The following is a 15,483-nucleotide window of genomic DNA, read 5'->3' as shown; positions in this document are numbered from 1 at the left end:
CCTCCCAAGGGTTTTGATATTTTAGGTTAACAATCACATGCAAATTTTACATGTGATTATTCACAGTGAATCCCAGTATTTATTTATTTTCCTCCACCTTAACATGAAACTGCTGAATGTCAAGCCCTTTCTGTGCCATACAGCATGGCAACTTTTAGTCACCATTTTTTCTTTAAGGAGATCTTTATCATGGCTTTGTTCAGCTTCATCTCATCTGTCTTCTATATTAATATTATTATTATGCAAAATATGCATATTTTACTATTAATAAAATTGTGTCTTGTGAAAGTAAATGAGTCTGGGGGTAGTTCTGTTACAATTATCTCTTCATATTTGTCTCGGAACATGTACTATTATTGATTATGGTGAGAAGGGCTCCAATGTACAGTTAAACATTACAGGCATGACACTACTAGTGTGATTGCTTCACAATCCAGGCAAATTTGTGTACAATTATTAAATGAATAAAACAAGTACCTGCCTTCATTTCTTTCATATTTCTTTTTTCTCTTCCAACAAAGTGTAATTATCAGAACCACGACCAGTAAAAGGAGCCCAATAATTATTCCAAGAATGTATCTGTTATCCCCATTCTGTTCTTTCTGCATACCTGAAAAAAATTATTGATAACATAGTAATACCTGTTACTGACTGCAATCATAAGGTGATATCTAAAACCCAAGTTAACATTTTATACATTAGCAAATGCATCAGGCATTACATCATTGACTCCTTCCTAGCAGCTATTCTGAAGTGATGCAGGTTTTTTCTTCTTTCTTTTACTAGTCTTGCATAAGTAAGTTTCACCTTTCCATGTGTTAATAAGAATGGAATATCCCATATAATACAAGACTTAGCAATTCACGTTGCTAACATCAGTCAGGTAGAGGCTTATCACTTATGTGAGTTGTATGCTTTAGAAAGGTATTAATAGGTGCCAAGGAACAGTAAAGTTGAGCAATAAAAATAGGTTTTATACCATGAAACTGCATTCTCCACACCTCTGACTTCAATAATCAGCTCCAAAAACCACTATATATCTGGGGAATGGACTATTTTCTGGTGGGCAGGCTCATCTGCCAGTAACAGCTTTGCATGAAACACATGTGTACAATGCCCCTTTTGGTATGTACCTAACAAGGCATATCCAACAACTGGAATGGCCACAGAGGTTCCTCATTATAATAATACAGGTCTTAAGTAAAATGTCCTCTGCAGATCACCTCAAGGCCCTTTACCTGCATTCTGTCTCCTACAGGCTTTTGAGGGGAGATCTATGCCTGGCATAGAGGACATTGTCAGATCCCACTCTGAAGGACCTCCTGCATATCCACAAAACAAACAGCATCAGAATTACTTGTTCTAAAGAGTTAAACCTTGCCTGTGATAGAAACAGGACCTGCTGGAGAGGTAGGTATGTATCCTAGAAACTACCCCATCCATGTGAGTGAAGCATAGTTCCTCCCTAATCCAATTCAAGTGCAATTTGTACAATTGGATGGGAAACCAGAAATTCATCCCTGGTTTGGTGCCTATGTTACACTGTTAGAAACTCCTTGTGTTCTGAATGAAGAGTGCTCTCAAGCAATCTGGAAATATATCACTGATAAGTATATTTCTTGGCACTTTAACTTTTCAGAGTTCTGCATTGTCTTCATTTTTGCCTGAATGAATTATTTTATATATTTGTTGACTGAATTATTTGATATATTTGTTGCCATTATTTTTTGGTTCTGATCTGTTCTGAAACTGGTTTTGGTGGCTTTGCAGTTGCCCGCCACTACTGTAAATTTGATCTGGGACACTCCTCCCAGAATAGTGTTCATTCTACCTAATACAGAGAGAACATTTGAGAAGGCCAACCCACTTAGGTTTTTAACCTTGAATTATCTTCTGCTCCTCCTTCCTCCCTTTGCACTTTACTAAAAGGAAAAAAAACTGAGTGTGCTTCTCAGCTGATATGTATATTTTTTGGCACTTTTTAACTTTTCAGATTTGAATAAAACAACAAGTGAATTTAGTTCAGAATACATTTCGAATAAATTGGATTTATTTAAAATGTATTTGCTGTAATACTGCTACACACTCAATTGTGCTAGCTTGCACTGCACTTGAATTGTTTTTAGTGCTGTTTTAGTTGCTTTCTGAAAAAAAAATCTAAGCTTGTTTCCTGCCTTTCCTGTAACTAGTCTAGTCCACATACAGATTTGCTGTATCCAGGACTGTTGGTAAGCTTCTGAGCCCCCCAAGCCTTTCTGTGTTGGAGGGAAGCCATCTAGCTAATCAGTGGGAGTGGTAAGCACTAGATAGCCTATCTACCACAAGAGGAGTGTTTTTTGGCCCAGAAATTTTAGTTTATTAGCTGTTTGAGCAGTTTTTCCATCACTTTCAACTTTCTGGTTTAAAAGCCTGCATTTGCCCTTGTTTCCCACCTTGCCTGTAACTAGCCTAGTCCAGGTACAGATTCGCAGTATCCAGGACTGTTGGTAAGCTTCTGTGCCCCCCAAGCATTTCTGTGTTGGAGGGAAACCTTCTAGTTTATTAGTGGGAGTGGTAAGCACTATATAGCATATCTACCACAAGAGGAGTGTTTTTTTGGCCCAGAAATTGTAGTTTATTGGCTGTTTGAGCAGTTTTTCCATCACTTTCAACTTTCTGGTTTAAAAGCCCGCATTTGCGCTTGTTTCCCGCCTTGCCTGTAACTAGTCTAGTCCAGATACAGATATGCTATATTCAGGACTGTTGGTAAGCTTCTGAGCCTCAAAAGCCTTTCTGTGTTGGAGGGAAGCCTTCTACTGGGAGTGGTAAGCACTAGGTAGCCTATCTACCACAAGAAGAGTGGTTTCTGGCCCAGAAACTGTAGTTTATTGGCCTTTTGGGCAGTTTTTCCATCTCTTTCAATTTTCTGGTTTAAAAGCCCATGTTTGCACTTATTTCCCACATTTCCTGTAACTAGCCTAGTCCAGGTACAGATTTGCAGTATCCAGAACTGTTGGTAAGCTTCTGTGCCCCCCAAGCTTTTCTGTGTTGGAGGGAAACCTTCTAGTTTATTAGTGGGAGAGGTAAGCAGTAGGTAGCCTGTCTACCACAAGATAAATGGTATCTGGCCCAGAAATTGTAGCTTATTGGCCGTTTGGGCAGTTTTTTCCATTTCTTTCAACTTTCTGGTTTAAAAGCCCACATTTGCTCTTGTTTCCCACCCTTCCTGTAATTAATCTAGTCCAGATACAGATTTGCTTTATCCAGCACTGTTTGTAAGCTTCTGGATGGTGCCAAAGTCTGCTCTTCAATTTTTCCCTTATATCTGCTAGTTTTCTCCTCTTCTGCACTTTTACTAGCTTATTAGTTTAGCACTTTACCAGACTTCTTGTAGCAATTATTGTCACACATAAAAGTGCTGCCAGCACAAAACTTTCTACAAGAAAACAGCTCCAGTACTTATTAATGCCCTCACCTCCAGGCATGTCTAAAGGTTAGTTCCCTGTGCTTTTTCCTATTAACCTGGTGAACTTGGGCATCCTGAGGCAATGTAGCAACTACCTCATGTACAATGACAACCCTTTCCTCTTACCTCCCAACACTCAGACTTGTGAGAGATGCACTTATATATCCAAATTGGAAGCCACGCACTCTCCAGCCAAGTCTGGAATAGCTGGTTAAGAGGAGAAGGTCAACACTTGCACCACACCACATGGAACACACAGCCCTCCAGAGTACACACCAGCACTGCCTTCATATAAAAACACAAACCACACACCCACCTTCATGGAGGCTCTCAATAAAAATCTACCCAAACAGCATTGACCTCCAAGGCAGAAAGGTACCCAACCACCACAACACAACACTAATCATGAGACACATAACTCTTCTAAACAGTGTGCCACTCAACCAAAGTCCCTAAGGCAAAACAGCATGCCCAATACACTAGTCATAGGTGACTCAATAGTAAGGCACACTGATGTCCCACTCACTAGGTTGAATAAGGAGAAAGTAACAGTCATCTGCCTGTCAGGCACCAGGATCCACCACATAATGTAGTCACTCAGGTCCCTCAACAACAGGTACAAATATGACTCTGTCATTGTATATGTGGGTGTGAATGACCTGAGATGTACCTCCCTAGACTACATGAAAAGGGACATGGAGGAGTTCTCGGATTATGTAGCCCAGGCAGGTATGACCCTAGCCCTGAGCAGAATCCTAACATCACCCAGAATAATGCCACAATACAAGCAGAAAATTATTGATTTCAAAAATTGGCTAAGTTTCTGGTGTCATTCTGGTGTCATTCGAAGGGGATCCAGTATCTGTCTGGGATGAAGTGATTGACAGACCTCGATGCTTTGCCAGAGATGACCTGCATCTGTCACCCCTGGGCTTCTGGATACTGGCCAAGGCTCTTGCAACTCCTATAGTGCCTTTTTTAGGTGGTGCTCTAAAGACCAAATTACCACCGTAACAGTTACAAACAAATGCAATCTGAGAGTCATGCTGCTCAACGCTAGAAGTCTAAATCTCAAAATGCACTCTGTCAAAACACTCCTTAAAATGGAGAACATCGACATTTGTGCCTTAACAGAGACCTGGTTCAAGGCAGAAAGCACCCCTGCACTACCAGGCTTTAACTCATTCCACACCTTTCGGCCCCAGAACTTGGACCAAATCTCAAAGGCGGTAGTGTTTCCATATTCATAAAGGATATGCACACCTCCAAACTGGTAGCTCAACATAATGCATTTGAGATACTTCAGGTGCAGCTAAAATTGGGTAAGACAGCAATTCAGGTCGTAGCCTGCTATAGGTCCCCAACCATGTCCCAAGACTCACACTCTGGAGAATATTAGGGTCCAACCTAACACTCTCATACTGAGCGACTTCAACTACCCCTCCATTAACTGGGAAAACTACTCATGTACCAATACACTTGCCCATCGCTTTCTGGAATTCATTAATTCCAATGCCCTGGACAAGCTCATTCTTACCCCCACTAGAGGTAGCAACATCCTTGACCTGGTCATTACTAACATGGGTGACCATTGCTCTACATCAGTAGTCAACTCCTCCCTGGTTAGATCCGACCACAAACTAATCATCTTGGAAATCCACATCCCTTACAGCCCCCACCCCCCCCACAAAGGTAACCACCATGAAAAGCTTCTCCAAAGCTAACTTTGGGCTCCTAAAAACAGAGGTGGCTAACTTCACGGCACCCATGCAAATGGAGAATAGTTGCATGACTGCTGAATTATACACCAGTGCTTTGTACGAACACATACACAAATGCATGGATATCGCCATACCCAATAGAACCAAGACGGTCTCCTCAAAAAAAAGGGTGCCAATCTGGCGGTCCCCTGCCATAAACATACTCTACTACAGAAGGAGGAAACTGATGCAGAATAAGGTGAAGTCCCAAGACTGGAAAAACTCCCTTATCAGCCTCAACAAAAGGTTGAGATCCCTTATCAAATAGTCTAAAGCTAGCTATGAAAGCAGAATTGCAGCAGACAGTAAAGACAACAACAAGGCCTTCTATAGTTATGTAAAGAATCTCCATGGCAATACCCAGATTTGCTCTGGTCTGCTGCACAATGGTACCTCCTATACTGAGCCAACAGATGTTGCCAATATACTGGCCGACATATTCAGTGCTAACTTTACCCCCCCCCCCCAAAAAAATAGACCAATCACAATACCAGTAGATTGCCAGGCACCCAGTATTACTGCTGCACAGGTTAAAACAGCACTGTCCAAGGCCAAGAATGCAGCTTCTATGGGACCTGACAATATCCCTGGCTGTGTTCTACATGAACTATAGAGTGAACTGGCACCTCATCTGTGTGCCCTGTTTAATCACAGCCTCACCTCAGGCTTTGTCCCTACCAAATGGCACACTGCTAGTCATCCTTCTCCACAAAGGAGGAGCGAATACAGACCCCGGGAACTATCGCCCCATTAGTCTGATGAGTCTGATATGCAAAGCTATGGAATGCATCATCATGGACCTAATAAACAAGGATATAGGGAATCTCCAAACTCTGGATCCCACATAGTTTGGTTTTGTGAAGGGTAGATCATGCCTGCTCAATTTGGCCAACTTCTTTGAGTCAGTCACCAGAGCTGTGGATGAAGGCAAGGTGGTTCATACAGCCTACCTTGATCTGGCCAAGGCCTTTGATATCATTTCCCAGTCAGGAATCATAGAAAAACTCACTAAGCTAGGCATCAATCCCTGTATCACTAGGTGGGTTGCAAACTGGCTCACAGATGCAACCCACAGTGTGAATGTAGCTGACTCCAAGTCAGACTGCTGACCAGTCATGAGTGGAGTCCCACAGGGTTCGGTCCTGGTCCTCTCCTGTTTGGTATCTACTTCTCTGAAGTCCAGGCCAACATGAAGGGACTCTGGCTGACAAAGTACACAGACAATTGCAAGTTGGGAGCTATTATTAACTCCCCATGTAATGTTGACATCCTACAGAAAGGCCTCTATGAGACCAACTGGTGTGAGAACCATGGCCTTAAGCTCAATGCCAAAAAAATGTGTCGTCAGCCCCCTTGGGAAAAACCTGGTTCCCTTGAATTACCACATTGATAGTAGTCCACTGAACACAGAAGGCATTATAAGAGATCTGGGAACACAGGTTGACATCAACCTCTCTTTTGACCACCACATTGCCACTGTGGTCAGAAAGTCCTTCTTTGTGGCACATCTCATTACTAAGGGTTTTGCATCCAGGAAGAAAGATGTCATTGTCTCCCTCTACTCTTCCCTCATTAGGCCAGTCATTGAGTACAATGCCCCATTTGGCATGTACCTCACTAGATACCTGCAACAACTGGAGAGGCCGCAATAGTACCTCACAAAGAAGATTCTGGGCCTTAAACACTTGCCTTATATGGACAGACTCAAAAAACTCCATCTATTCTCTGTCTTATATCACCTACTTAGAGGCAATCTCTGTCTTATATCACCTACTTAGAGCCATGTCTGACCCAGCTCTGTTAGAAATGCTACATGTAAAGAAATCCCAATCCCTCCCCACCACATGATCCAGAGACCTCAACCTCATTACCACAATCAGCAGAACATGCTAGAGGAACAGGTTCATAACCCAGAGACTGCGCATGCTATGGAACAGACTTTCCATACATGTCAAGCAGAGCATCTCACTGGCCTTCTTCAAGAGAAATCTTGATAAGTGGATGGGAAATAGAAAATTCACCCTGGAGATAACTCCGGTGTCTCTACTTGACAGAGGCACTAGGAACTAAGGTTGGGTGGCACGATGCCAGGGTAATACTATGGGCTAGGATTGTAAAGGCTCCAGGGCCATTAGCCTAGTACACACCTATGAACCTATGAACCTATGTCTCTAATGGACAGATGTAACCTGCAAATGGTTCATCTCCCAGGTCCATGCTTACACTTATTAAGGGTATCAGAACTTGTCAAAGATCTGGGATACATGGTTTGGTTTAAAAAGGTCCTTATGGTCATTAGTCTAGTAAACACCTATGAAACTATGAAAAAATCAATTCTGCTGTAAGTTTAATAATAAATTGTTTCAAGAAAGCTCCCTTCTGCAGTCAGACATAAAACAAGTGTGTCGCATTAACCAGTAAAGATGTAAAAGAGATAACTATATTTTAAAAATATGCACTGTGTATACTATTTATATATTGCCAAGAGAAAAGACTAAAAGAAATATTTGGTTTAGGTAATTAATATGCTATACAGAATATAATAAAATACAATTTAAATATATGTAATTGATTTTTGAAAGACTGTGACTGCAATTTACTCCCCAGGCTACTGCTGAGAATGACTACTTTTTGGCCCAGTCGGACTTTTCTGGTAAACACATATCAAATAAATAAGAAAGAAAGAAAGAAAGAATCTTCTAGGTGGGGAAACATGGATAATTTATTACTCTATTGTGAGTCTAAATGGCAAGTTAAACTGCAGCCCCCTTTAAATTAAATGTTATAATGTATGTCTGTTTATGAAACTGAATGCTATAAGTGGATGACAATATTTTTCTATTTATTAAATGCACTTATCTATTTATTGATTGATTCATTGATTCATTCATTTGCTCAGTTTGAGAACTGGGGTAGAGCATTGATCTCACTAGACTAATTTCAGTCTTAGCTGTGAGATACAGATACGGAAGCAAACCTAACAAACAATAAAGTAAAACAGTAAAGTATGAGCATTTAAGTTAAAATAAAAAAAAAAGGATGTAGAATGCATTACAGTATGGCGGGGTCAATTTATATCATGGAATCTTTTTTGAAGGAACCATTTACATTCTGCTTTAATCTTAAGTGTTTCATTTGAAAACCTGAATGTAGAGCAAGATACAGCAGCGGAATCTAATGGACTTGCTGGTAATTCGGGGCAAAGCCCGACACAGCAAAAGGGAAGAGGGCGCCATTTTCAAAATAAGGGAAGGAGAAGATGACAACTTGGGGAAAACAGATAGACTGGGAAACAACATTTCGAACTTTGTCGGTTTAAATTTTGGTGAGGTGCGGCATAACCACGGACTTATTGACATTTCTTGTTCGCCATGTCATGGAGGTGAGAGTTATAACATTTTGAACCTGTCTGATTGTAATATTACCAAGTTTGCAGAGCAGGTCTTATTTAAAGGCACAAAGTTTGTTCCAGTTCGTTTTCCTTCTTTGGCGGACATTTCTCTTGAGGTTAGGGAATTTTGTAAAAAACTGCATTTAAGAGAATTTTTTTCTGACAAAAAAAGTATTGTCAATGTTGTTAATATGGTTGAGGATGATGACAATTTAGATAATTTAGATAATTCTTTAATGAATATGACACTGCATGAAAATGACCTAGTTGATATACATTTACAAGAGGATGTTTGTTTAAATGGGAATGGGTTTGCATTTAACACTGGATATGGGAGGCTGACTGTTCCTAAAGTGCCATATAGGAGTAATTTTATTCCACCGAAGAGAAGTATAGCAATCAATGTATTTGAAAGAACATTGTTAAAAATGTTGGAGGAAGAACATAAAAAATTTTGCAGAGGGAAGAAAACATACAATTTAAGCAGGGATGAGTGGAAAGCCTTATCTGATTTAAAAAAGTCTAACAAACAGTATGTGTTTACCCAGGCGGATAAAGGTGGGAACTGGGTTATTTTACCCAGGGAAAAATACAATTCAATTGTTTTGGATTTGTTGTTGGATGTGAACACATATGTTGAATTGTCTTCTAATATGTGTAAAGAGTATAACCTACAGTTATTAGAATTATTGGAGAGAGGAGAAAGGTTGGGCTTCCTTTCATCTGCTGATGTTAAAAGATTGCATGTTAAAAATCCAAAAAATGCTAGATTCTTCATTATTCCTAAGGTACATAAGGACATTAGGAACCCACCAGGTCGTCCTATTGTTTCTGGTAAAGGAGCTTATTTGCAAAATACTGGGATATTTCTGGATTCCATGTTAAAATGTCACTTAGAGAGAGTACAATCTTATGTTAAAAACACAAAGGATGTGTGTATGAAGATGAGACATCAATTGGGAGCAGGACTTCTATTGGGCCAGTGTCGATGTAAAATCCTTATATACTAGTATCAACAGGTATCGAGGTTTGGAAGCAGGAGAAAAAATGTTGGGGGAAGGACCTATGACCTATTTTATTCTCAATTTGTTGGAATTCTGCCTGACTCACAATTGTTTTGAATTTGAAGGGAGACATTTTTTACAAAAGGAGGGCATGGCCATGGGGGTGGCATTTGCGCCCTCATATGCTATTTTGTTTATGGCCCATTTTGAAAATTATTTCATCTATCCCCGGGAATTTTTCAAGAACAATGTAATAAAATATGTGAGATTTATTGATGATTTGTTGTTTTTGTGTAGGGGTAATTCAAAAGATTTTGAAGAATTTGTCTCAGGGATCAAGGGAAATCCATGGGGTTTAGATTTCACTTACACGATTGGGGGTAAAAGTATTCAATATCTGGACGTTGAGATATATTTGGGTTCAGATAATAAAATACAATATAGACCTTTCCAGAAGAGTACAGCAGCTGAGAATTTTTTGCATGCTTCCAGCATGCATAGTGACCATCTTCTTGATTCTTTACCATTCGGAGAATTCAAACGTATTGGTGTTAACACTTCTGATAAGAGAAGGATTCATAGTGAATTTAATAAAGTTGAAAGGAAACTTAGGGGAAGGGGTTATTCTAGTGAGAAAATTAGAATGGCCAGAGTCAAGGTGGAACAAGAATTAGGTTTAAGGGGGACTATTAGGAAGACTCGAAGAAATATGAATGAAAACCTAGGTACTCAGCTGATTAGTTTAGAGGAGGAGAGGCCTAATGATAATTTGTATTTTGTCACCAAATATTCACAATTTTCTAGCATATTAAGGGAGTCAGTAATGAGGTTGTGGCCCATTATCACCGGAGATGATAAAGTGGGAAGACTTTTTCCATCCAAAGTTACCTTTTCTTATAGTAGGTATTCCAATTTGAAGGAAATATTAAATGTTAGAAATACATTTAAGGAGAACATTAGAAAGGGAACTTTCAGGTGTGGAAATTGTAAGGTGTGTCCCAGGGTTAAAAGCTTGGATGGCACAAAAATCAATAATGTAGTATATAGGGCCTCAGAGTACTATGATTGCAACTCCACGGGGATAGTATATATCATAGGATGTGGTTGTGTGGAACATAGGTGGTATATAGGCCAAACAACTAGAAGGGTCAAGCTCAGAATTCTTGAACATTTGGGAGACATAAAACATAAAAGAATAGAAAGTCCTGTGGCCAAACATTTTTGTGAGCAACATAAGGGGGTTCCTGAGGGATTCATTTTTTGTGTGTTGGGGAAACCCAGTATTTTTGGTAATGAGGTAGGTTTTCGTGATAAGTTATTAGAAATGGAATCTAGATTCATTCTCAATTATAAAACATTGTTTCCAAATGGCATGAATATGGAAATTTAAAATGAATATTTAAAAAAAATTTTAGATTGAATTTTTGTGCATGAACTTAGTAATATTTGCATGTAATAGGCATTTATAGCAAGTGTTATATCATTTCAAAAATGTATGTTATTTATGAAAAATGTATGTTATTTATGAAAAGTAGTTATATTGAATCAGTTGAACAAGGCAATATATAAGAGTTAGTAGAATTTCTAATGTTTAAGATTCACAATACTTTTATGAAATGCGATTGGCATTATGTTTAATGAAGTCAGAAATCATTATAAGAATGAAGTTGGAAACTTCAAAATGAAGTATTATGGTTGAGTTAATTGATAAATTGTTTAAACAGGGTGAATCAATCACTTAATTGGATGTGGTATAAAAGGGGTGTTGTTTGATTTTTTAAAATGTATTCCAGGAGAAGGCGAAGGCCGAGGTACCAGAATTAAAAAGTTTCATCAAACAGTTTACTGTTTGTGTTGTGTTCCGGTATTTGTGTATTTAAATTCATTCATTTGCTCAGTTTGAGAACTGGGGTAGAGCATTGATCTCACTAGACTAATTTCAGTCTTAGCTGTGAGATACAGATACGGAAGCAAACCTAACAAACAATAAAGTAAAACAGTAAAGTATGAACATTTAAGTTAAAATAAAAAAAAAAGGATGTAGAATGCATTACAGTACGGCGGGGTCAATTTATATCATGGAATTTTTTCTGAAGGAACCATTTACATTCTGCTTTAATCTTGAGTTGAGCTTCAAGATGAAAGTGAAAGGAGGAATAAATGGAGATATCTTTGAGGTGGTAGGGTAAGGCCTCCTATAAGTTTGGGCGAAGAACGTAGAGAGAATGATCATTGCAATAAAGTCTAGTTCCGTTTGTTTACAACAGGGCCCCTGAGTGATTAAGGCTTCTGAGATTGTATGCTGGATCTTCTATAATCAGCCTGGAGGCAATGGGGCAGGACACCGCCTTAGGAGCTCATAACGCTAAGAGCCAAGAAGGAGACAGCTCACTGCTGAACATGGAACCAACTGGCTTTTCTTACAGTTAGGCTGTGGCATTCGTTTCATGGGAAGAGAATGTTAAGCCTACAGATAGAGTTAGAGATGGTTTGGATGGTGAAGTCATTTATTTTGGAAGTGCAACAATCAAAAAAAGATGGTATTCTAGTGGTACAAATAAGATGCCTTTACCAGTACCACTACTGGTTGGGCTGGACAGAAGTGGGGAGATTTTATTGGCACCAAAAGAGAAGGGCTTTGATCTTTTTCTATGTATTGTCAAGATGAAAGTTTAAGTATAGAGAATGGTCAAGTCAGATTCCTAGGTTTTTGAAGGAAACTTGTTTTGTGGAAGTGTTCAGGTGGGTGTAGATTGGCAGAGTGCTGGGGGTGGGGGGTGGGGGGTGGGATTCCATCATTTTCACGTGGTTCCAAACAGAATTGTTTTTTTTTTTTTTGGTGGAGATGAGTAACAGATGTTTAGCGCTGAGCCAAAATATGAGGGTGAGGAAACCTGCTTGCAGCTCTTATATGGATGTGATAGGGTGACCATGTCATGCACATAAAGTAGGATAGGAAGATGGGGGAGATCAAGTGTGAGAAGAGTAGGTGAGGAAGGATGCAGTCTTGACAAATGGAGCAGTTGAAGGTGAGGTGTTGCTATGATATTGCATGGAGAAGCAATGGTTGAAAGATAACTTTGGACCTGGGGATGGAGTCTAGGCTGATACCAGATTCAATGAGGTGGACAAGAAGGATCCAAGACAAGTAACAAATAAACCTTTTAAACAGACAGAAAGCTATATGCCAAGATAGCAAGGCATACACTGTTCCTATGGTCCGAAAAAGTAAAAAAAAGCACTATTAAAACAATAAAATAATTTATTGTATAAGCACTTTCGTTTTGTAAAAGGCCAAAATTTCTTCAGATGCAATACAACCATATAAAAACATGAATTTATACTAATTACAAAGTCATGTTCTCCTCTCCAACCTATCACATGATTACCATTAACAAAATCCCTAAACCTCACTCTCCTTGAAAAACTATTTAAAAGTATGCAACCTCATTATTAAAATGTATTTTATTGGGTCTACGTAAAAACGCCGAAAGTTGTAAATGCTGACAATGAGAACACCGACACTGGAAGCTCGAGAACGGAGAAGACCGGCAGTTGAGAATCCCGACGCTGAGAACACCGACATGTTAAGGTAAGTGTGTGACAGGTACGCACGTTAGGGTCAGAGTGTGATAGTGATGGATGTTAGGGTAGGGTGCGGGTCAGGTAAGTGTGCGATAGTGACGGACTTTAGGTTTAGAGGTGGGTTATGTGAGTTAGGGTTAGGGTGCGGGTAAGGCAAGTGTGTGATAGTGACGGACTTGAGGGTTAGGGGCGGATTAAGTAAGTTAGGGTTAGGGTGCAGGTAAGGTAAGTGTGCGATAGTGACAGAGTTAACGGTTAGGGGCCGATTAAGTGAGTTAGGGTTAGGGTGCGGGTAAGATAAGTGTGCGATAGTGATGGACCTTAGGGTTAGGGTTTGGGTTAAGGTTATAGCATAGATAGTTGTGTATGTAAGGTTTAGTGTAGGTTTGTAAGGTTTTTGGTGTGCTTGTGTTGTGTGTGTGTTTTTTGGGAAAGGTATTTATTTTGTTGATTGTCGGGATTGTGGTTTGTCGGGCATGTGAAGTTTCGTGTTTTTGAATTTTCTTTTTTTTTCCGGTTTTGTCATGTCAGTTATTTTGTTGTCAGTGTTTTGGCGTGTCAGTGTTATCAGGTTGACCCATTTTATCCATAATTTACAACCATATACAAAAATGTTCACATATTATACCCTATAAACAATGTTAATAAGAATTGCAAGAAGGATATGTATAAAAACTTAATCAAACCAAGAAATATATACAAATTGTAAATAAACATAATATTTACATGTAACCTATCTAGTAAGTGCCCTTAATTTAAGAAAGGGGTAATGGATAGGCTTTCATTGAGACCTGGCCAAGAATTTACATTTAACTTTAATTGCCGTATCATTTCCTGTTTTTCTAATACCACCCTCAAGGTCTGCCTTGTGTGGTTTTTTTCAACTCTTTTCATTATAAAAAATTTAAAATAGTGCCCTGAATGTTCCTTAATATGTTTAAATAGTTATATAAATAATAATAATGTTATAAATATGCTCACATATCCAGTCATGCAAATGGCGTTCCGTTTTCCCGACATAAAAATGATTACATATTTGACATATTGCACAATAAACAACCCCTGAGACATCACATTGATATCTACTCTTAATGGGGAATTTTACCTCATTAATGATAGTGGTAGTACGTACCAAGATCTGACTGCAGAACATACATCTGTCACGTTTACTCATTACTGCATTAGTATGTACTCATCAATGATAGTGTAGTACGTACCAAGATCTGACTGCAGAACATACGTCTGTCACGTTTACTCATTACTGCATTAGTATGTCAGAACATACATCTGTCACATTTGCTCATTACTGCATTAGTATGTACTCATTAATGATAGTGTAGTACGTACCAAGATCTGACTGCAGAACATACATCTGTCACGTTTACTCATTACTGCATTAGTATGTACTCATCAATGATAGTGTAGTACGTACCAAGATCTGACTGCAGAACATACATCTGTCACATTTACTCATTACTGCATTAGTATGTCAGAACATACATCTGTCACGTTTGCTCATTACTGCATTAGTATGTACTCATTAATGATAGTGTAGTACGTACCAAGATCTGACTGCAGAACATACATCTGTCACGTTTACTCATTACTGCATTAGTATGTCAGAACATACATCTGTCACGTTTACTCATTACTGCATTAGTATGTACTCATCAATGATAGTGTAGTACGTACCAAGATCTGACTGCAGAACATACATCTGTCACGTTTACTCATTACTGCATTAGTATGTACTCATTAATGATAGTGTAGTATGTACCAAGATCTGACTGCAGAACATACATCTGTCACGTTTACTCATTACTGCATTAGTATGTCAGAACATACATCTGTCACGTTTACTCATTACTGCATTAGTATGTCAGAACATACATCTGTCACGTTTACTCATTACTGCATTAGTATGTACTCATTAATGATAGTGTAGTAATGCATCAAGATCTGACTGCAGAACATACATCTGTCACGTTTACTCATTACTGCATTAGTATGTCAGAACATACATCTGTCACGTTTACTCATTACTGCATTAGTATGTACTCATTAATGATAGTGTAGTGCCAAGATCTGACTGCAGAACATACATCTGTCACGTTTACTCATTACTGCATTAGTATGTACTCATCAATGATAGTGTAGTATGTACCAAGATCTGACTGCAGAACATACATCTGTCACGTTTACTCATTACTGCATTAGTATGTACTCATTAATGATAGTGTAGTGCCAAGATCTGACTGCAGAACATACATCTGTCACGTTTACTCATTACTGCATTAG

General features: G+C 39.0%; 1 protein-coding gene across 1 annotated transcript in view; it reads right to left on the bottom strand.

Moving 5' to 3' along the window:
* Positions 1–395: 395 nt before the first annotated feature.
* LOC122791511 overlaps positions 396–15,483 on the bottom strand; it is a 257,795-nt gene continuing 242,707 nt past the window's right edge. Inside the window, exon 4 of the mRNA XM_044059254.1 lies at positions 396–610. Within this exon, the coding sequence (XP_043915189.1) occupies positions 396–610 (215 nt within the window). The remainder of the gene's footprint in view (positions 611–15,483) is intronic.

This window comes from Protopterus annectens, chromosome 17.part0, assembly GCF_019279795.1.
Source record: "Protopterus annectens isolate FY-2018-M chromosome 17.part0, PAN1.0, whole genome shotgun sequence".
NCBI lineage: Eukaryota > Metazoa > Chordata > Ceratodontiformes > Protopteridae > Protopterus > Protopterus annectens.
Note: the sequence above shows the minus strand (reverse complement) of the source record. Positions and strands in the feature narration are given on the sequence as shown.